The sequence below is a fragment of the Triticum aestivum genome, chromosome 5D, assembly GCF_018294505.1.
Source record: "Triticum aestivum cultivar Chinese Spring chromosome 5D, IWGSC CS RefSeq v2.1, whole genome shotgun sequence".
NCBI lineage: Eukaryota > Viridiplantae > Streptophyta > Magnoliopsida > Poales > Poaceae > Triticum > Triticum aestivum.
In genome coordinates this window covers 114584414-114600323 of record NC_057808.1, presented here as the reverse complement: position 1 = coordinate 114600323, position 15910 = coordinate 114584414, and the positions used below count along the sequence as shown (strand labels likewise).

Here is a 15910-nt window from a genome sequence, read left to right as displayed (position 1 = left end):
GGAAGCGTTAGGTTAACGCGGTTGATGTAGTCGAACGTCTTCACGATCCAACCGATCTAGTACCGAACGTACGGCACCTCCGAGTTCAGCAGACGTTCAGCTCGATGACGTCCCTCGAACTCTTGATCCAGCAGAGGGTCGAGGGAGAGTTTCGTCAGCAGGACGGCATGGTGACGGTGATGGTGATGTGATCCGCGCAGGGCTTCACCTAAGCACTACGACACTATGACCGGAGGAGTAAACTATGGAGGGGGGCACCGCACACGGCTAAGAGAACAACTAATGTGCTTTGGGGTGCCCCCTGCCCCCGTATATAAAGGAGGGGAGGAGGTGGCCGCCCACCAAGGAGCGCGCCATGGGGGGTCCTACTAGGACTCCACTCCTAGTAGGATCCGCCCCCCCCCCCTCTTTTCCTTCTAATGGAGGGGGAAAAGGGGGAAGGAGAGGGAAGAGGAGAAGGAAAGGGGGGCGCGCCCCCTTCCGTAGTCCAATTCGGACTCCCCATGGGAGGGGGGCGCGGCCACCCCTTATGGGCTGCCTCCCCTCTCTCCTATGGCCCATGTAGGCCCAACAATTCCCCGGGGGTCCGGTAACCCCTCAGTACTCCGAAATATACCCGAACCATTCCGAAACCATTCCGGTGTCCGAATATCATCGTCCAATATATCAATATTTACCTATCGACCATTTCGAGACTCCTTGTCATGTACGTGATCTCATCCGAGACTCCGAACAAACTTAGGTCACCAAAACACATAACTCATAATACAAATCGTTATCAAACGTTAAGCGTGCGGACCCTACGGGTTCGAGAACTATGTAGACATGACCGAGACACATCTCCGGTAAATAACCAACATCGGAACCTGGATGCTCATATTGGTTCCTACATATTCTACGAAGATCTTTATTGGTCAAACCGCAATAACAACATACGTTATTCCCTTTGTCATCGGTATGTTACTTGCCCGAGATTCGATCGTTGGTATCATCATACCTAGTTCAATCTCGTTATCGGAAAGTCTCTTTACTCGTTCCGTAATGCATCATCCCGTAACTAACTCATCAGTCACATTGCTTGCAAGGCTTATAGTGATGTGCATTACCAAGAGGGCCCAGAGATACCTCTCTGATACTCGGAGTGACAAATCCTAATCTCGATATATACCGACCCAACAAACACCTTCGGAGACACCTATAGAGCATCTTTATAATCACCCAGTTATGTTGTGACGTTTGATAGCACACAAGGTGTTCCTCCGGTATTCGGGAGTTGCATAATCTCATAGTCAGAGGAATATGTATAACTCATGAAGAAAGCAATAGCAATAAAACATAATGATCATTATGCTAAGCTAACGGATGGGTCTTGTCCATCACATCATTCTCTAATGTTGTGATCCCATTCATCAAATGACAACACATGTCTATGGTTAGGAAACTTAACCATCTTTGATTAATGAGCTAGTCAAGTAGAGGCATACCAGGGACACTCTGTTTTGTCTATGTATTCACACATGTACTAAGTTTCCGGTTAATACAATTCTAGCATGAATAATAAACATTTATCATGATATAAGGAAATATAAATAACAACTTTATTATTGCCTCTAGGGCATATTTCCTTCAACATCTACATAATATGGTCTGGATATTTGAGCCACTCTTGACGATTATGTTGGGCGGAGCTGGGTACAGTACACGTTCTACTCTAGGTTGAGTTCGTGCCATGCACGCCACCGCCATAGTCTCCCCTTGCAGGTTATGACTAAGGTAATTAAGGGTGACCCCATGGACGCGGCCTCTCTAAGGATTCTTCGTGAATCCCCTCTCAATTGCAAAGGCTTTTACTGTCACCTCGAATTACCTTCATGTCCTAACCTTTATAAGAAAGTTATACACTTCGTGGCCTTTTGGCGGTAATGCTAAGTGGGGACCCTTACAACATTCATGAAATTTATTAAACTAGGTATTCAACAGAGGATCTCATATCCAATATAATGTTTCATATCATATACATACCAAGGTTCATCCATATCCCCGGGAACTAGGGTTCTACTCACACATGGAGACAATAAACATCATAAGGGTTGCGATGGTAAACATGAATGAATCACACACGTAACACACAAGATGATCCACTATTTTTCCTGATGTTAGAATGAGATGCATGTGGATGATGATGATGATGACAGTGCTGATGATGATGATGATGACGACAACAGTGGTGATGATGTTGTAGCCTCCTTGTGTTTGGTGCTGAAGATGACGATTTCCTCCTTGCCAATCCATCCTATGGATGATCTCCGGGGTGGAATAAGTGGACGAGGCAACGACGCTGGCATATCATAGGACATCTCATACGAGCAGGCGCGCTCATATGGAGCGTCGTCTTTTCCTTTGGAGCCGCTGCAAGCAATCTTCCTTTGGTCCCTTTGCTCCATTATTTTATGGTAGTTGATTATCACATTAAATATGTCATTTCACTCCTATTTCTTGGGATTCCATACAATATTATTTCCTCCAAAAGGCTTTCTTTAATATCCTCCAAAAGGAGTTACATGTGGAATACCCACAAAAAGAGGTGCACGAACGCGATAAAATCCCACAAAGCCTACTATGTACGCACAAAATGACTATCAAAATCATCACATAAATTGAACTCATCAACTCCTCTAAGCTCAAGTCTTGCTCGTCCCCGGGCAAGTATTGTAGCTTCTAAATAACAAGGATAACTTGGGATTTATGGCGTATAGGTATTTGTAGAGGCATGAGTCCATTGTTAGTTTCTGGAGCAGATAAGGATAAAAGTATCATGACAAGTGATAGCTGATTTTCACTACGAGGATGATCATGAAGGCTTTCACATAATGCACTTTGTTCTTTAGTGGGCAAGTCATAGCTTTGTATCGTGGTTCATAATTGTTTCAACTCGGCAAACAAAAGGGATTGTTATTCTCATCTTTTTTCAGAAAGTTGTGACTTTAAATTTTTTTTTGTCACATGTCAACAGAACATGCCTAAATGCCCATCTCACACTTTTGTTTAATGTGACATGTAAGCTAGACATAATCCTCATGGGGAACTTTTGAAAAGTAATTTTTAATTTGAAAAGATTATCATTTACCATCGTGCTTACACTTCCTACTTTTTGAGTTGAACCTCTAGTGAATTAGCATATAGAGTTACTCTTCTTGTTTAAGAACTTGGTCACAAAACTGTGAAGTACTCATGAGCATCACACTAGTGATTATGCCATACTACTTAGATCATGATTATCATCTTGTACGTTCTCTCAAAGCAATAATGGTGCACGCATCAAAACATCCAAACACTCTATGGAAAGGATCATTCTTTGTTCAAGAGGAAAAATGATGGTTCAACCTTATTGAAATAAAACTGCGAGCTAGTCTCGACTTGCTGGAAATAAATGCATATGAGCAAAGATAGAAAATACACTAGGATCTTCCAAAAGCTTACAATCAAGTCGGAGAGATCCAGTCACTTAGCATTTATGCTCACTCCTGGGTATCCTTGCAGGCGGTGTAGATGTTCTTGAAGCGTCCTTTAATCTCCTCAATCACCCTCTGCTGATCGCCCACGATCTGGGTCAAAAATTCAAGTTGTCCAATATTTTGATTAAGAGTATCAACCATGAGACCGATCTTATGGAAGAGACCATCGACCCGTGCCTCTAGGTTTTTGATCATCAACCAATAGGAATCAATCCCTTCTCCAATAGTGTACACACACGCTTTAGAAACTTGCTCCATATTCTTGATCTTTTCCTTTTTATTCTTTGGGATTTGTGGTTCCTTTCCCAGTCCTTTTGAGGAGGCCCAAGAGGAAATAACGGAACAAATCGTCGAATATTTAACTAATAAGGGTTTGGAGGATACCCATCCAGAGTGGATTCATCATCCCCATCTTGTTCTGGTTCTTCCTCCTTGATCTTCAACACCTTCATCTTGTTGTTGGTCTCCTCCTCTGGGTGTGGTTCATCCTTGGGACTCATCTTCCTGAAGTTCACCCATCCAATAGTCACCACCTCTTCTAAGTTAGGGAAAGGGATGATGCTGATGGAGGATGAAGAAGATCCATTGTTCATGGCGGCCCTTACATTCGTCAACCTGTAGCTAAAGGTTTTTGGAGGAGGTGTCATGCAAAAGAAACTTGAGATTAGATTGGTTTGGGGGTAAGGAGCGTGACCCTTAGCCTTTTATAATGGTTTGGAACCCTCATAATCTCAATATTAGGCACAAATAGTTAGTTAGAAATAGATCAAAACAAAACCGGGAAAGAATCACGCCAACAAAGCACTTGCAACCTTCCATACGTGCGGGTGCGCTCGTATGGCCAGTCGTATGACCTGCTGCCAAACATCTCTCTCTCTCTCATACCCGTTGACGTGGTTGATCCATGCGAGCACCCATATAAGCATAGACGATCAGATGGTACCCCATCTTTGGCTTTGTTGCCGCGTCGCCTAGCGACGAAGAAGCATGCGAGTGGTCATGCGACCACTGGTGGTCTTCTAATAGGTCGTCGTTCATTCCGGCTTCTCTGCTGTTTCCGCGTCCTTCGGATACGAGCGCTCATATGACCATGGCTGGTCATATGGTGTGGCATCTTTGATTCTGTTGGCCTCCTCGTGGAACTTTTCCTTCGGGAAATTTCCTCCCTGGAAAGTTAGTAATGAGAATATCCAAGTCCAGACAAAAACTAAGCGATTTAGCACTAAGTCAAACAGGTGTAACACAACAAAAACAAAACTCATAATTAAGGGTAATATTGACATCTATTAGAGGACACATTATTATTCTACTATACCTGCCTTCTTCCTTCTAAATGTTTTAGCTTCTTCGATCGTGTTGAAACTTATTACCTCTTCTACCTCTCGTTCTTCCTTCTGGTCATCAGCGAGGTATAGCTTCAAGCATTGACCTTTTATGATCCACGGGGCATCTTTTCGTCCTTTTATCCGAACGTCTCTGGAATTGTAAACTTCTTCAATCTCATAGGGCCCTTCCCACCGAGATCCGAGCTTCCCTGGAAACAACTTAAGGAGAGAATTAAATAGGAGGGCTTTGTTCCCCGTAGAAAATGGTCGTTTCAAGATCTTCTCATCGTGCCACATCTTAACTTTTTCTTTAAACAACCGGGCACTTTCATATGCATTATTCCAAAGCTCTCCTAAGGCATGCATATCTAACACTCTCTTCTCCCTCCTTCTTTAAGATCAAAATTTACATTTTGACTGCCCAATAAGCTTTGTGCTCTAACTCTAGGGGTAAATGGCATGCCTTACTGTATACCATCTTATATGGTGTCATACCCATTGGGTACTTGTAGGCGGTGCGGTAGGCCCAAAGGGTCTCATTTAACTTTCTTGCCCAATCTTTTCTGGATTTCTGCACCATCTTCTATAGTATCATCTTTACCTCTCGGTTTAAGAGTTCAACTTGGCCACTTGTTTGTGGATGATAAGGGAGAAGCTATTCGGTGCGTAACTTCATACTTATGAAGGATCCTCCTGAGAATTTCTTGTATAAAATGAGATTCACCGTCAGTAATAAAAACTTTAGGTACTCCAAACCTGGGAAGAATGATGTCCTTTATCATTTTTAGTGAGGTTCCAACGTCGGTGTGGTGCGTAGGGATTTCCTCAACCCACTTGGTAACATAATTTACAGCCACAAGAATGTGAGTATGCCCATGGGAGACCGGAAATGGTCCCAAATAATCTAGGCCACAAACACCAAAAGGTTCACAAACTAGATTATAGTTCATATGCATTTCTTGTCTTCTACCTATATTACCTATGCGTTGACATGCATCACAACTTTTAACGAACATGTGCCTATATCTAAAAAGTGTAAGTCAATAGAATCATGATGGAAGTACTTTGGTAGCGGTTCGGTCCCCAACATGATGTCCTGCGTAAGGGCTACTATGGCACTTATCGAGAATGGCGTTCATCTCATGTTCTGGAACACACCGTCTAATCATGTTATCTGGCCCATGCCAGTAAAGAAAAGATCATCCCAGAAGTAGTACTTTAACTCATTGAAGAACTTCTTTCTCTGATGATAGTTCATATCCGATGGCATGTACTTTCCTACAACAAAGTTAGCATATTCTGCAAATCAAGGATCTATCTTTTTAATCATAGCCAAACTCTCACCTAGAAAGAACTCATTTATTGGAACGGGTTAGTAAGGTATCCTCTCCGTGTGTGATAGGTGATCTGCCACCAGGTTGTTTTCGCACCTTTGATCTACTATCTGCAAATCAAACTATTGAAGCAACAATATCTATCGAATCAAACAGGGCTTAGCGCCCTTCTTTCTAACAAGATAAGTAAGGCACAATGATCCGTATGCACAATTACTTTAGAGTTAATAATGTAAGGTCTAAATTTGTCACAAGCAAAGACAATGGCAAGTAATGTGCTACCTCTTGAGCATGCGTTGGTTTTCCCTTGAAGAGGAAAGGGTGATGCAGCAAAGTAGCGTAAGTATTTCCCTCAGTTTTTGAGAACCAAGGTATCAATCCAGTAGGAGGTTACACACAAGTTGCCTCGTACCTACACAAACAAATAAGAACCTTGCAACCAACGCGATAAAGGGGTTGTCAATCCCTTCACGGCCACTTGCAAAAGTGAGATCTGATAGAGATAATAAGATAAATATTTTTGGTATTTTTATGATATAGATTGGAAAGTAAAAATTGCAAAATAAAAGACGGAAGAAATAGTAAATTGATAGGAAAATAATATGATGGAAGATAGACCCGGTGGCCATAGGTTTCACTAGTGGCTTCTCTCAAGATAGCATAATTTACTATGGGTGAACGAATTACCATCGAGCAATTGATAGAAAAGCGCATAGTTATGAGAATATCTAGGCATGATCATGTACATAGGCATCACGTCCGCGACAAGTAGACCGAAACGATTCTGCATCTACTACTATTACTCCACACATCGACCACTATCCAGCATGCATCTAGAGTATTAAGTTCATAAGAACAGAGTAACGCATTAGGCAAGATGACATGATGTAGAGGGATAAACTCAAGCAATATGATATAAACCCCATCTTTTTATCCTCGATGGTAATAATACAATACGTGCCTTGCTGCCCCTGTTGTCACTGGGAAAGGACACCGCAAGATTGAACCCAAAGCTAAGCACTTCTCCCATTGCAAGAAAGATCAATCTAGTAGGCCAAACCAAACTGATAATTCGCAGAGACTTGCAAAGATATTTAAATAATACATATAAGAATTCAGAGAAGAACCAAATATTGTTCATAGATAATCTTGATCATAAACCCACAATTCATCGGATCTCGACAAACACACCGCAAAAAGAATTACATTGAATAGGTCTCCAAGAAGATCGAGGAGAACTTTGTATTGAGATCCAAAGAGAGAGAAGAAGCCATCTAGCTAATAACTATGGACCCGAAGGTCTGTGGTAAACTACTCACACATCATCGGAGAGGCTATGGTGTTGATGTAGAAGCCCTCCGTGATCGACCCTCCGGCGGAGCGCCGGAAAAGGCCCCGAGATGGGATCTCACGGGTAAAGAAGGTTGCGGCGGTGGAAATAGGGTTTTGTGGTGCTTTCGGATGTTTTCAGGGTATATGAGTATATATAGGCGAAAGAAGTAGGTCGGTGGAGCCACGAGGGTGGGGGGCGCGCCTACCACTCCTGGGCACGCCTCCCTGCCTCGTGGCTTCCTTGTTGCTTCCTTGACGTCCACTCCAAGTCTCCTGGATTGCGTTTGTTCCAAAAATAACTCTCCCGAAGGTTTCATTCTGTTTGGATTCCGTTTGATATTCTTTTTCTGTGAAACACTGAAATAGGCAAAAAAAACAGCAATTTGCACTGGGCCTTCGGTTAATAGGTTAGTCCCAAAAATAATATAAAAGTGCATAGTAAAGCCCATTAAACATCCAAAACAGATAATATAATAGGATGGAACAATCAAAAATTATAGATATGTTGGAGACGTATCATAATGCTTTCTCAGTTGTGGCTAAATGCTTCTGATCATCATCCAGACTCGTACTAGCATAAAAGGCAATGTTAAGTTTTTTATCATCTCGCTGTCCTAGGACAGATCCAATAGCATAATTGCTAGCATCACACATTATCTCAAAAGGTTCATCCCACTTCAGGGGCTGGATGATGGGAGCCGTAATCAGTGCATCCCTAAGCTTTTCATAAGCATGTGTACAATTCTCATCAAAAGAATAGGGTACATCTTTCTGCAAGAGGCCAGTCAAAGGTTCTAAAATCTTGGAGAAATCTTTAATAAACCTTCAGTAGAAACTAGCATGCCCCATAAAAGTTTGCATTCCTCTTACATCTTGGCCGTAAGGTAAATTTTCTATTACCTTGATTCTCTCTCGATCTAAAGAAAACCAGAACCACAATTGGACACTTTAATAGAGATCCAACTTCCATAATTGGTCCCACTAATTGGATTAATATTTTCTCTATGTCTTCGTTGCACACATTGTTGCAGTTCTCTATCGGCTTCTTGAGCTTGCACACTTCGTTCTTCCCCGCCTCCATACAATTGGACATTGTGTCATCTCTATACTCATCTCCTGTCTCAACTCTAGCAAATAGTGTACGAACATCTAGCAAATTTATTGCTATCAATAGATCAATGCACCCTTCTTCCCAATACCAAAACTTGCATCCATCCTACACACAATTTTGAGCAAACAATAAGCTACAAATTGCGACGAATCTGAATAACAACCGGAGAAACAAGCACTCACCCCATCTTTTTGCACTTGAAGAACACCCATCTGGGATGTTGCGGCGTGGTCGAAACTCGGCATAGCACATGTTGCGGGTAGTGGCCACACTTGATGATCGGCAACGGGGAGCCGGCGAGCTGCTGGGCTAGGGTTGAGCCAGGCCGACGACCACAGTGCGTAGCTGTGTCGGTGGCCGGTCGATAACTGAGCTCCGAGCGCCTAGGGGAGAAGGCCATACCGAGATGCGGTGCAGACTCGTTCTGGGGGTTGCGCGAGTTGGTACCCGTCGAATCCATCCCAAACACGATGTCGCCGATGAGAGAGGCCCAAATCCGGGTGGGTGGAGACTTTAGCGGGTCATCCGGAGCGTCGGCGGTTGCGGGTGGTCGCCGGCGGAGGCGGGAATCGACAAGCTGGAGTAGATGCGGCGCGGGGGTGGGGTGGGAGCGGCCGAGGGGAGGGGGGAGATTTGGTAGTCCGCCGCTCGGCGGAGGAGTATATTTAGGCATCTGCCGAGTCGAGGAGTAATTTTTTAATCCTTTATAGTACAGTTTATGAGTTCGGCTAGTGCCGATTAAAGGTGTAAAACCAAAATTTTACTCCTCTAAAGCCTTTTAGGGGTTCGACTAAAGATGCCCGGTAAGTAAATAGATGACTAATTACTAGTCTAAATTACTTCACATTGTGACTAGCCTAGCAACAACACTTCAATACCAATCAAATGTGCCATAATCGGAAAATGTTAGGTGATGACGATCTTAATTTACCATTGCATTAATATACCCAATAACTATGCATCCAAAATTAATGTTGTGCTTCATCGAGTTCATTCACATTTATCATCAAGGGCTAAAACGCAAAGCGACCAACCAGCCTCTCTTAATAAGAAGAGCCTTTCTCACCTTCCCATCTCAGTATCCCCACCACCCCACTCGCCTGCGCAATGGCCGCCGCCACGACCGACACCAGCTCCGGCGATCACTTCGCCGGCGCTTGCGGCGTGAGCGTTGGCAGCGCGTGCTCCACCCCCTTCGTCAGCGCACCGTCCAGCCCCGCCCGCGACCCGTCGTTCCATGCCGCCGCCGGCTACTGCTTCAGCGCACCGGCGAGCCCCGCACGAGGCCCCGGTGACTGCGACTACGATTTCGACTTCGACTTCTCCTCTCAGTTTCCGTCCCCGGCCGCCGCCGCGATGTCCTCAGCCGACGAGCTCTTCCACAACGGCCAGATCCGCCCAATGCGGCTCTCTTCGTTCCTCCTCCGTCCGCAGGCGCCCCCGCCCACCGCCCACCGCCCCAACGGTGATCGGATGCCGCCGCAGGAGGCATCGTCGCCATTGGACGAGCGCGGCCGTTTCCGTAGCCGGTCGGTGCATCGCAGGTCCCGCTCAGCCTCGCCATTCCGGGCACACTGGATGTCACCGTTATCTTCGCCCGCCCCGGCGAAAGAATCTGTACGGACGCCGACATCAGCGTCACGGTCGTCGTCCTCGTCATCGACGGCGTCGTCCGGGTCCTCCTCGACCTCGAAGAGTTGCGGCCGGTGGCGGTTCTTGAAGAAGCTCATCCATCCGAACAAGTCTGACGGCTCCAAGCACCAACGTCCACCAACGCCAGCATGCCCCAAGACGAACTCCTCGCTGGCAGCTCCAACCAAGAACCCTATCCCGGCGGTGGGGAAGCGCGGGAGAAGGAGCTCGGCGCATGAGCGCCTCTACGAGGCGAGGCGGGCAGAGGCGGAGGATATGCGGCGGCGCACGTTCCTGCCGTACCGGCAGGCGCTGCTTCTCGGCTGCCTCGGGTTTGGTTCCGGCGGTTACAGCGCCATGCACGGCTTCACCGCCGCCACCACCGGCAAGTCCAGGTCTTGACGCCAGACCGCCGACGCCTCCATAGACTCCACTAGCTCACGAGTGTCAAACAAACAATACTAGTAACTTCCCTTGTAAAGTATTGTGGTGGCAAGAAGCCATGAAGTGGAAAAAGAAGGTTGACTTGTGTATAGAAAAGGGATTATTGTTCCCTTTTGTAGTAATTTTATGGTGATGTAAGTGTGGAATTCTGAAGAACAAAATTGGTGTTTTATATGTCCCAAATGCTCCTTCTTGTTGTCCTCAATGTTTATTGTTCCAGGAAGCCAAGAACGAAAGTCAATGTTTATGTTTCTATACCAGGGGCGAGAGTAATTTATTTTTACATTCTCAATTTTATGTTCACTTCAGCAACTGCGATTTTCTGTTTTGAGCTTGCCGTTCTTCACGGTAGATGTTCTGCAATAACTGAAAGATAAATGACGCACACACTTGTTGGTGAGCTTCTCCAAGAACCAGGTTGAAACGAAATGAGAAGTGAAAGAGCAGTAATTAAACCGAGGCAAGCTTTGTTGGTGTTCCAGCCCATGTAATGATGCTGTTGTGAACTGCTCCTACATTGGCCCTTTAATTAAGGGCAGGGACAGGTCACAGGTGACTGGAAATGACACTTCTTTCTTATCCTGTTGCTTCTTGGGTTTAGTAACATAATCATAGCACAGGGATGAGAAGATTTCATTGGGACTGCTAATGTTTTTTTCTCCTTTGAAATTTGAAGGATGAGAACCACCTACATAAGAATAAGAATTCATTCTACGTACAAAAGTGCAGAAAGAATTTCGATTTCCTACAAAACCCCTATCCTGTAGAATTCTTAAAAAAAATCCTATAAACAAAGGAAGCTTTAACCTTGGTAGACAGATCTTCAGAACTACTCCCTCGGCTTTAAAATATAGTGCCCCCGTGCTTTCCGATGTCTAACTTTGATCATAAATTTAACCAACGAGATCGACTGCGGCGGGAGAAAAAAATTATATAATTGAAAACTTCTTTTAAATACGAATTCATTGGTATAACTTTTGCTTCCGCCATAGTCGGTCTTATTGATTAAATTTATGGTTAAAATTGAAGCACGAGAATAGAGAAAGCACTATATTTTAAAACGATGCGTGGAGCGAGTATATGCTGCACGGGTACTCCCGAGTGCTTTCATCTGCAGAACCTGAAGAAAACTGGTGAATGATCATCACCACTGCGATAGAAAAGGACGGATGCCGCGCACCGCGGAATGATCTCTCTTCTTCCTCCCTTCTGCGATTCCAGCGCAAAAAAGCCGACGAGTGCATGGCAACACAGTGGGTCCTGCGCCGCACGGGGAACAGTGGCAGTCTCTTTGTTCTGAACACAAGAATTCTGGGAACAATGGATATGTTTTTCTTTACCCTTTTCACTTAACACATACATCCTTCTGGGGTTAAGAGACCGGAGACATGCATTCGTCAGAAAAAAATGGAGACATGTCACCGGAAATCTGGAACCACGGTGTGGATGATGATGCAGGATAAGGTGGAAGGCGTGCCGATGCTGTATGAACTGTACTAGTGTTGGTACTCTTGCTTTGCTGGGCCTGAGCTAGGACCGGAGCAATTGCCACTTGGTTGGTGCAGGAGTACTGTGGCAGCAACACTTTAAGAGCATCTTCAGCCACGTATCTCTAATTCAACTTCTTAAATGCTCGTGGACACGTTCGCCCGGTCAGTGATCGGGCGTGTCCGTATTGAGCTTTTATTTTTTCATTCGCACAACCACAATCCTCATTTTCTTCCTCATATGTCCGGTCACTTGCACGTAATTGATGGAGATGAAGAGAGAGGAAGAAAAGAATGAATAAAGAAAGAGAAAATATGGTCCGGGTGGGGCTGCGTCCTATGTGACGGATTGATCGGGCGTGCCCAGGCTTGTCCGCGAGCCCTCATATCCTCCCCATATTTAAGATGGATATGAGGGTTCGCGGATAGCCCGGACATATAGGGAAGATATGACGGGCCCGGTTGGGTCAATTTTTACTACTTTTTACTTCTCTCTCATGTCCGGTCACTGGTCCTCGTGCCCGCCCGGTCAATTTGAGGAGTCCGTCTGTAGATGCTCTAATGCAGCACAGAAATGGGTCACTCGGATGTGATAAAAAATTAGATGCATTCGAGGTCCTAAATTGGTCTTAGTTTTTTAAAAATTGCCATCTAGACGAAAGAGTGCAAGCAGAGGCCGAGCTCCATAGAGTTCTTTGTTTTTCTTCAGCGGAAATACCTTTTACACGTCTCAAAAAAATCTGAAAAAAATATACATATAGACATACATTTTGTAGTATACATGTATAAAATTTCATGAACATATATACATTCATATGTGATGTACATAAAAAAGATAAATACACATATTAAAATGAGCTTTTTCTTTGTTGTATTTGGGCCAGATATTTTTCTTCTTTCTGTAGCATGCTAATCAAATTAGTTAATGAAATTTTAAAAATACTTGAATAATATGCATATGTATTTGTAGAAAAAATATTGACATTTTTTGAATCTTTTAAATATATTTTGATATTTTTAAACGGGTTCCATAGAGCTCAGTCTTTGCAACGCCGTTCTTCCCATCTAGGTCCCATTTGTGGAGTAAGCTATTTAACAAAGGTTCTTCTCTCCCCTAGAGCATTCTTACAGGCAAGCGTGGCACGTTGACCGCAGCCATCGTGACATGGCCATCATGAAAATGAAGAAAACTGGCCTTAACATAAAATGAACCCAATCCAAAAACATTTCATAAAATGGCCAATTTTTTGCATGACGTTTGGCCAGGGGCGCCACGCTAGCGTCATCTAGCATGATGCTCCAGGCCTAAAAGAAATGGGCGGGGGGGGGGGGGGGTGCTATCTAGCATGGCACCCAACCCTGGGTATCATGAAAATGGATCATTTTGTGAAAAAAATTGGATTGGATTCATTTTGTGTTAAAGTTTTAGAAAATATGTTCATTTTCGCGGGCCCATCAGCCTCAACCGCCGTCGTGAAAGTTTGCAAAATGACACACTCTGGCGACACATTCAACTCTCACATATATTTAAATCGTTAAGAACTTAAGGAGAGTTAACTAGTTCTACATATATATGATTCCAAGTTTATACATGGCAGTCGTAATTTGAGGTTAGGGTTTGAGTTCTAATGCCGGGGTCTGAAATGTCTTCTCTTTAATAAGAACCGTTGCAATTCATGGATTGAAATGGGACGAATTGTTGCCATTGTATTAATAGGAGCAAATGAAGAGCGGTTCTCGGTAGAAATAAATTTAGGGGAGTATCATGCGGATTGGCTAAAAAATGACTCATAGTGATTGCGAAATTGATTTCTTTGATGGATGTGAAGTTGACACATGTCTCCTGTTTAGATCAAAGAGTTTCTACAACAGTTAGGGTATGCTATTGAAGTGCAACGTTTAAGGCGTGTTTGGTTACATTGCCAATCGAGCCTGGCCCGGCGAGCCTGGCTCTAGTGAACCGGTTTGAGGGGATGCGGGCAAAAAGACCCTAGATACATATAGTTTGGTTGCCTGCATGTACCTTAGTTGCATGAGACAACCATTTTTGACCCGGCGTTTGGTTGCCCGCATTGCATTAGGCGCACAAATGACATGGTGTTTGGTTACCTGCATAAGGTGTTGTCACCACTTCTAACTAGTGGTGAGCTTACCACACACAATCTGAACATGTAGTGGCAGCTAGTTAAATAAATGACAGTTCATCCTAACTAGTATCAAATGACAGTTCATCCTAACTACTATCAAATGACAGTTCAAATTATTAAGAGCCATTGGCTAAATAGGGGATAGTTCATCGGTGTTGCTGCTACCAGATCTTCCTCTTCTTCTGCTTCTGCTGCTGCTTCTTCTTCTTCCTCCTCTTCTTCAAATCCTGCACTGACCTCTGTTAAGCCACATTGCCTCTGCCCACTCCAACCTTTTGTTCTTCCAAGCGTCATTGTCAAATGCCTCCACACCATGGCCGGAGCTAACAACATCGTCAGGCTCGACCTCTTCCTTCTCAGGCACGTGTTCATCAAAGCCCCACTGGAGGATCCAGCTATGCAGAATGCAACAAGCAAGAACAAGCTTAACCTGAGTGGAGTATGGGTGGAATGGCTTCTGATCCAGGATCTTAAACCTATTCTTCAGAGCTCCAAATGCCCTCTCAACAGTTACTCTAAGGCTGGAGTGTTTGAGATTAAATAGCTCCTGTGCAGTCCTAGGATAGTTCCTACTAGAAAACTAGTTGAGATGGTACCTGGTTTTCCTGAAGGGTGGAAGAATACCCGGTCGACATGCATAGCCAGCATCTCCAAGGTAGAACTTGTCGTCTCGACTCATGCTGTGAGTGAGAATGTTAGCATCATGCGCTGGCCCCTCCCAGCCAGCCAGCACATATGTGAAATTCAGATAAAGGCAACAGCAGCAAGCACATTCTGGCTTGTGTAGTGCTTCCTCCCCCTGTATGCTGCAGACTGTAACCTAAGAACTCTGGCAGTGACATGAATACCATCTATTGCCCCAATGCAATCCTGAAATGGCATCACAAGCCTGTGTTAGTGTTCAACATGAACAATACAAGTATATCAAGCCATGAAAAGTGTATGTTGTCAATGCTCACCTTGAAGTATGGATACCATCTTGGGCTTCCGCGAATCTTGGGTGGAGTCTGGACAGATGGTTTCCTGATCATCTCTCCTCTAAGCTCCCCAACAGCAAAAAGCACCTACTTGAAGTACCTAGAGATGGTCTCCATTGATCTCCTGAACGTGTTGTGAATGCCCCTGAACCTCTGGTTATGGCCAACAACATGGAGGAACATGGCCACTTGCTCTTCCACATCGGTGTTGATTTTATCTGTAGCAGCCCCCTGCTCCTGAAGGTCTCGACAAGCCTGGCAAATGATGCTCTTTTCATTCGAAGCATCCACAGAGCCTCGACGTCATTGTAGTTGTAGATGTAGTTCAGATTTTGGATCCTCTCCTGTTCTCAGATAAACATTGGACCATAGCGGACCAAAGGTCTCCCAGCACGACGAACAACTCTCTGGTGCATGAACATGACCCATGCCTGAATCACACTTATCAGTGTTGCTGCCTGAATTATCATCCTCATTTGTGCGTCCATAACCCAGTTGACATCGACGGTTCGTTCAGTGGGAAATCGATCCTACACCTTGCCTAATGGCCTAACCACCGACCTAACAAAGGGGGAGGGGGTGCTGCTTACCGGCATCGGAGACGAG

At 44.6% G+C, this 15910-nt stretch overlaps 1 protein-coding gene across 1 annotated transcript; it reads left to right on the top strand.

Moving 5' to 3' along the window:
* Positions 1 to 9708: 9708 nt before the first annotated feature.
* Positions 9709 to 10876, top strand: LOC123124453 (mucin-1). The gene has a single exon (XM_044545070.1). It carries the CDS (start codon positions 9725 to 9727, stop codon positions 10649 to 10651), a length of 927 nt encoding a protein of 308 aa, XP_044401005.1. The 5' UTR covers positions 9709 to 9724; the 3' UTR covers positions 10652 to 10876.
* Positions 10877 to 15910: the final 5034 nt, after the last annotated feature.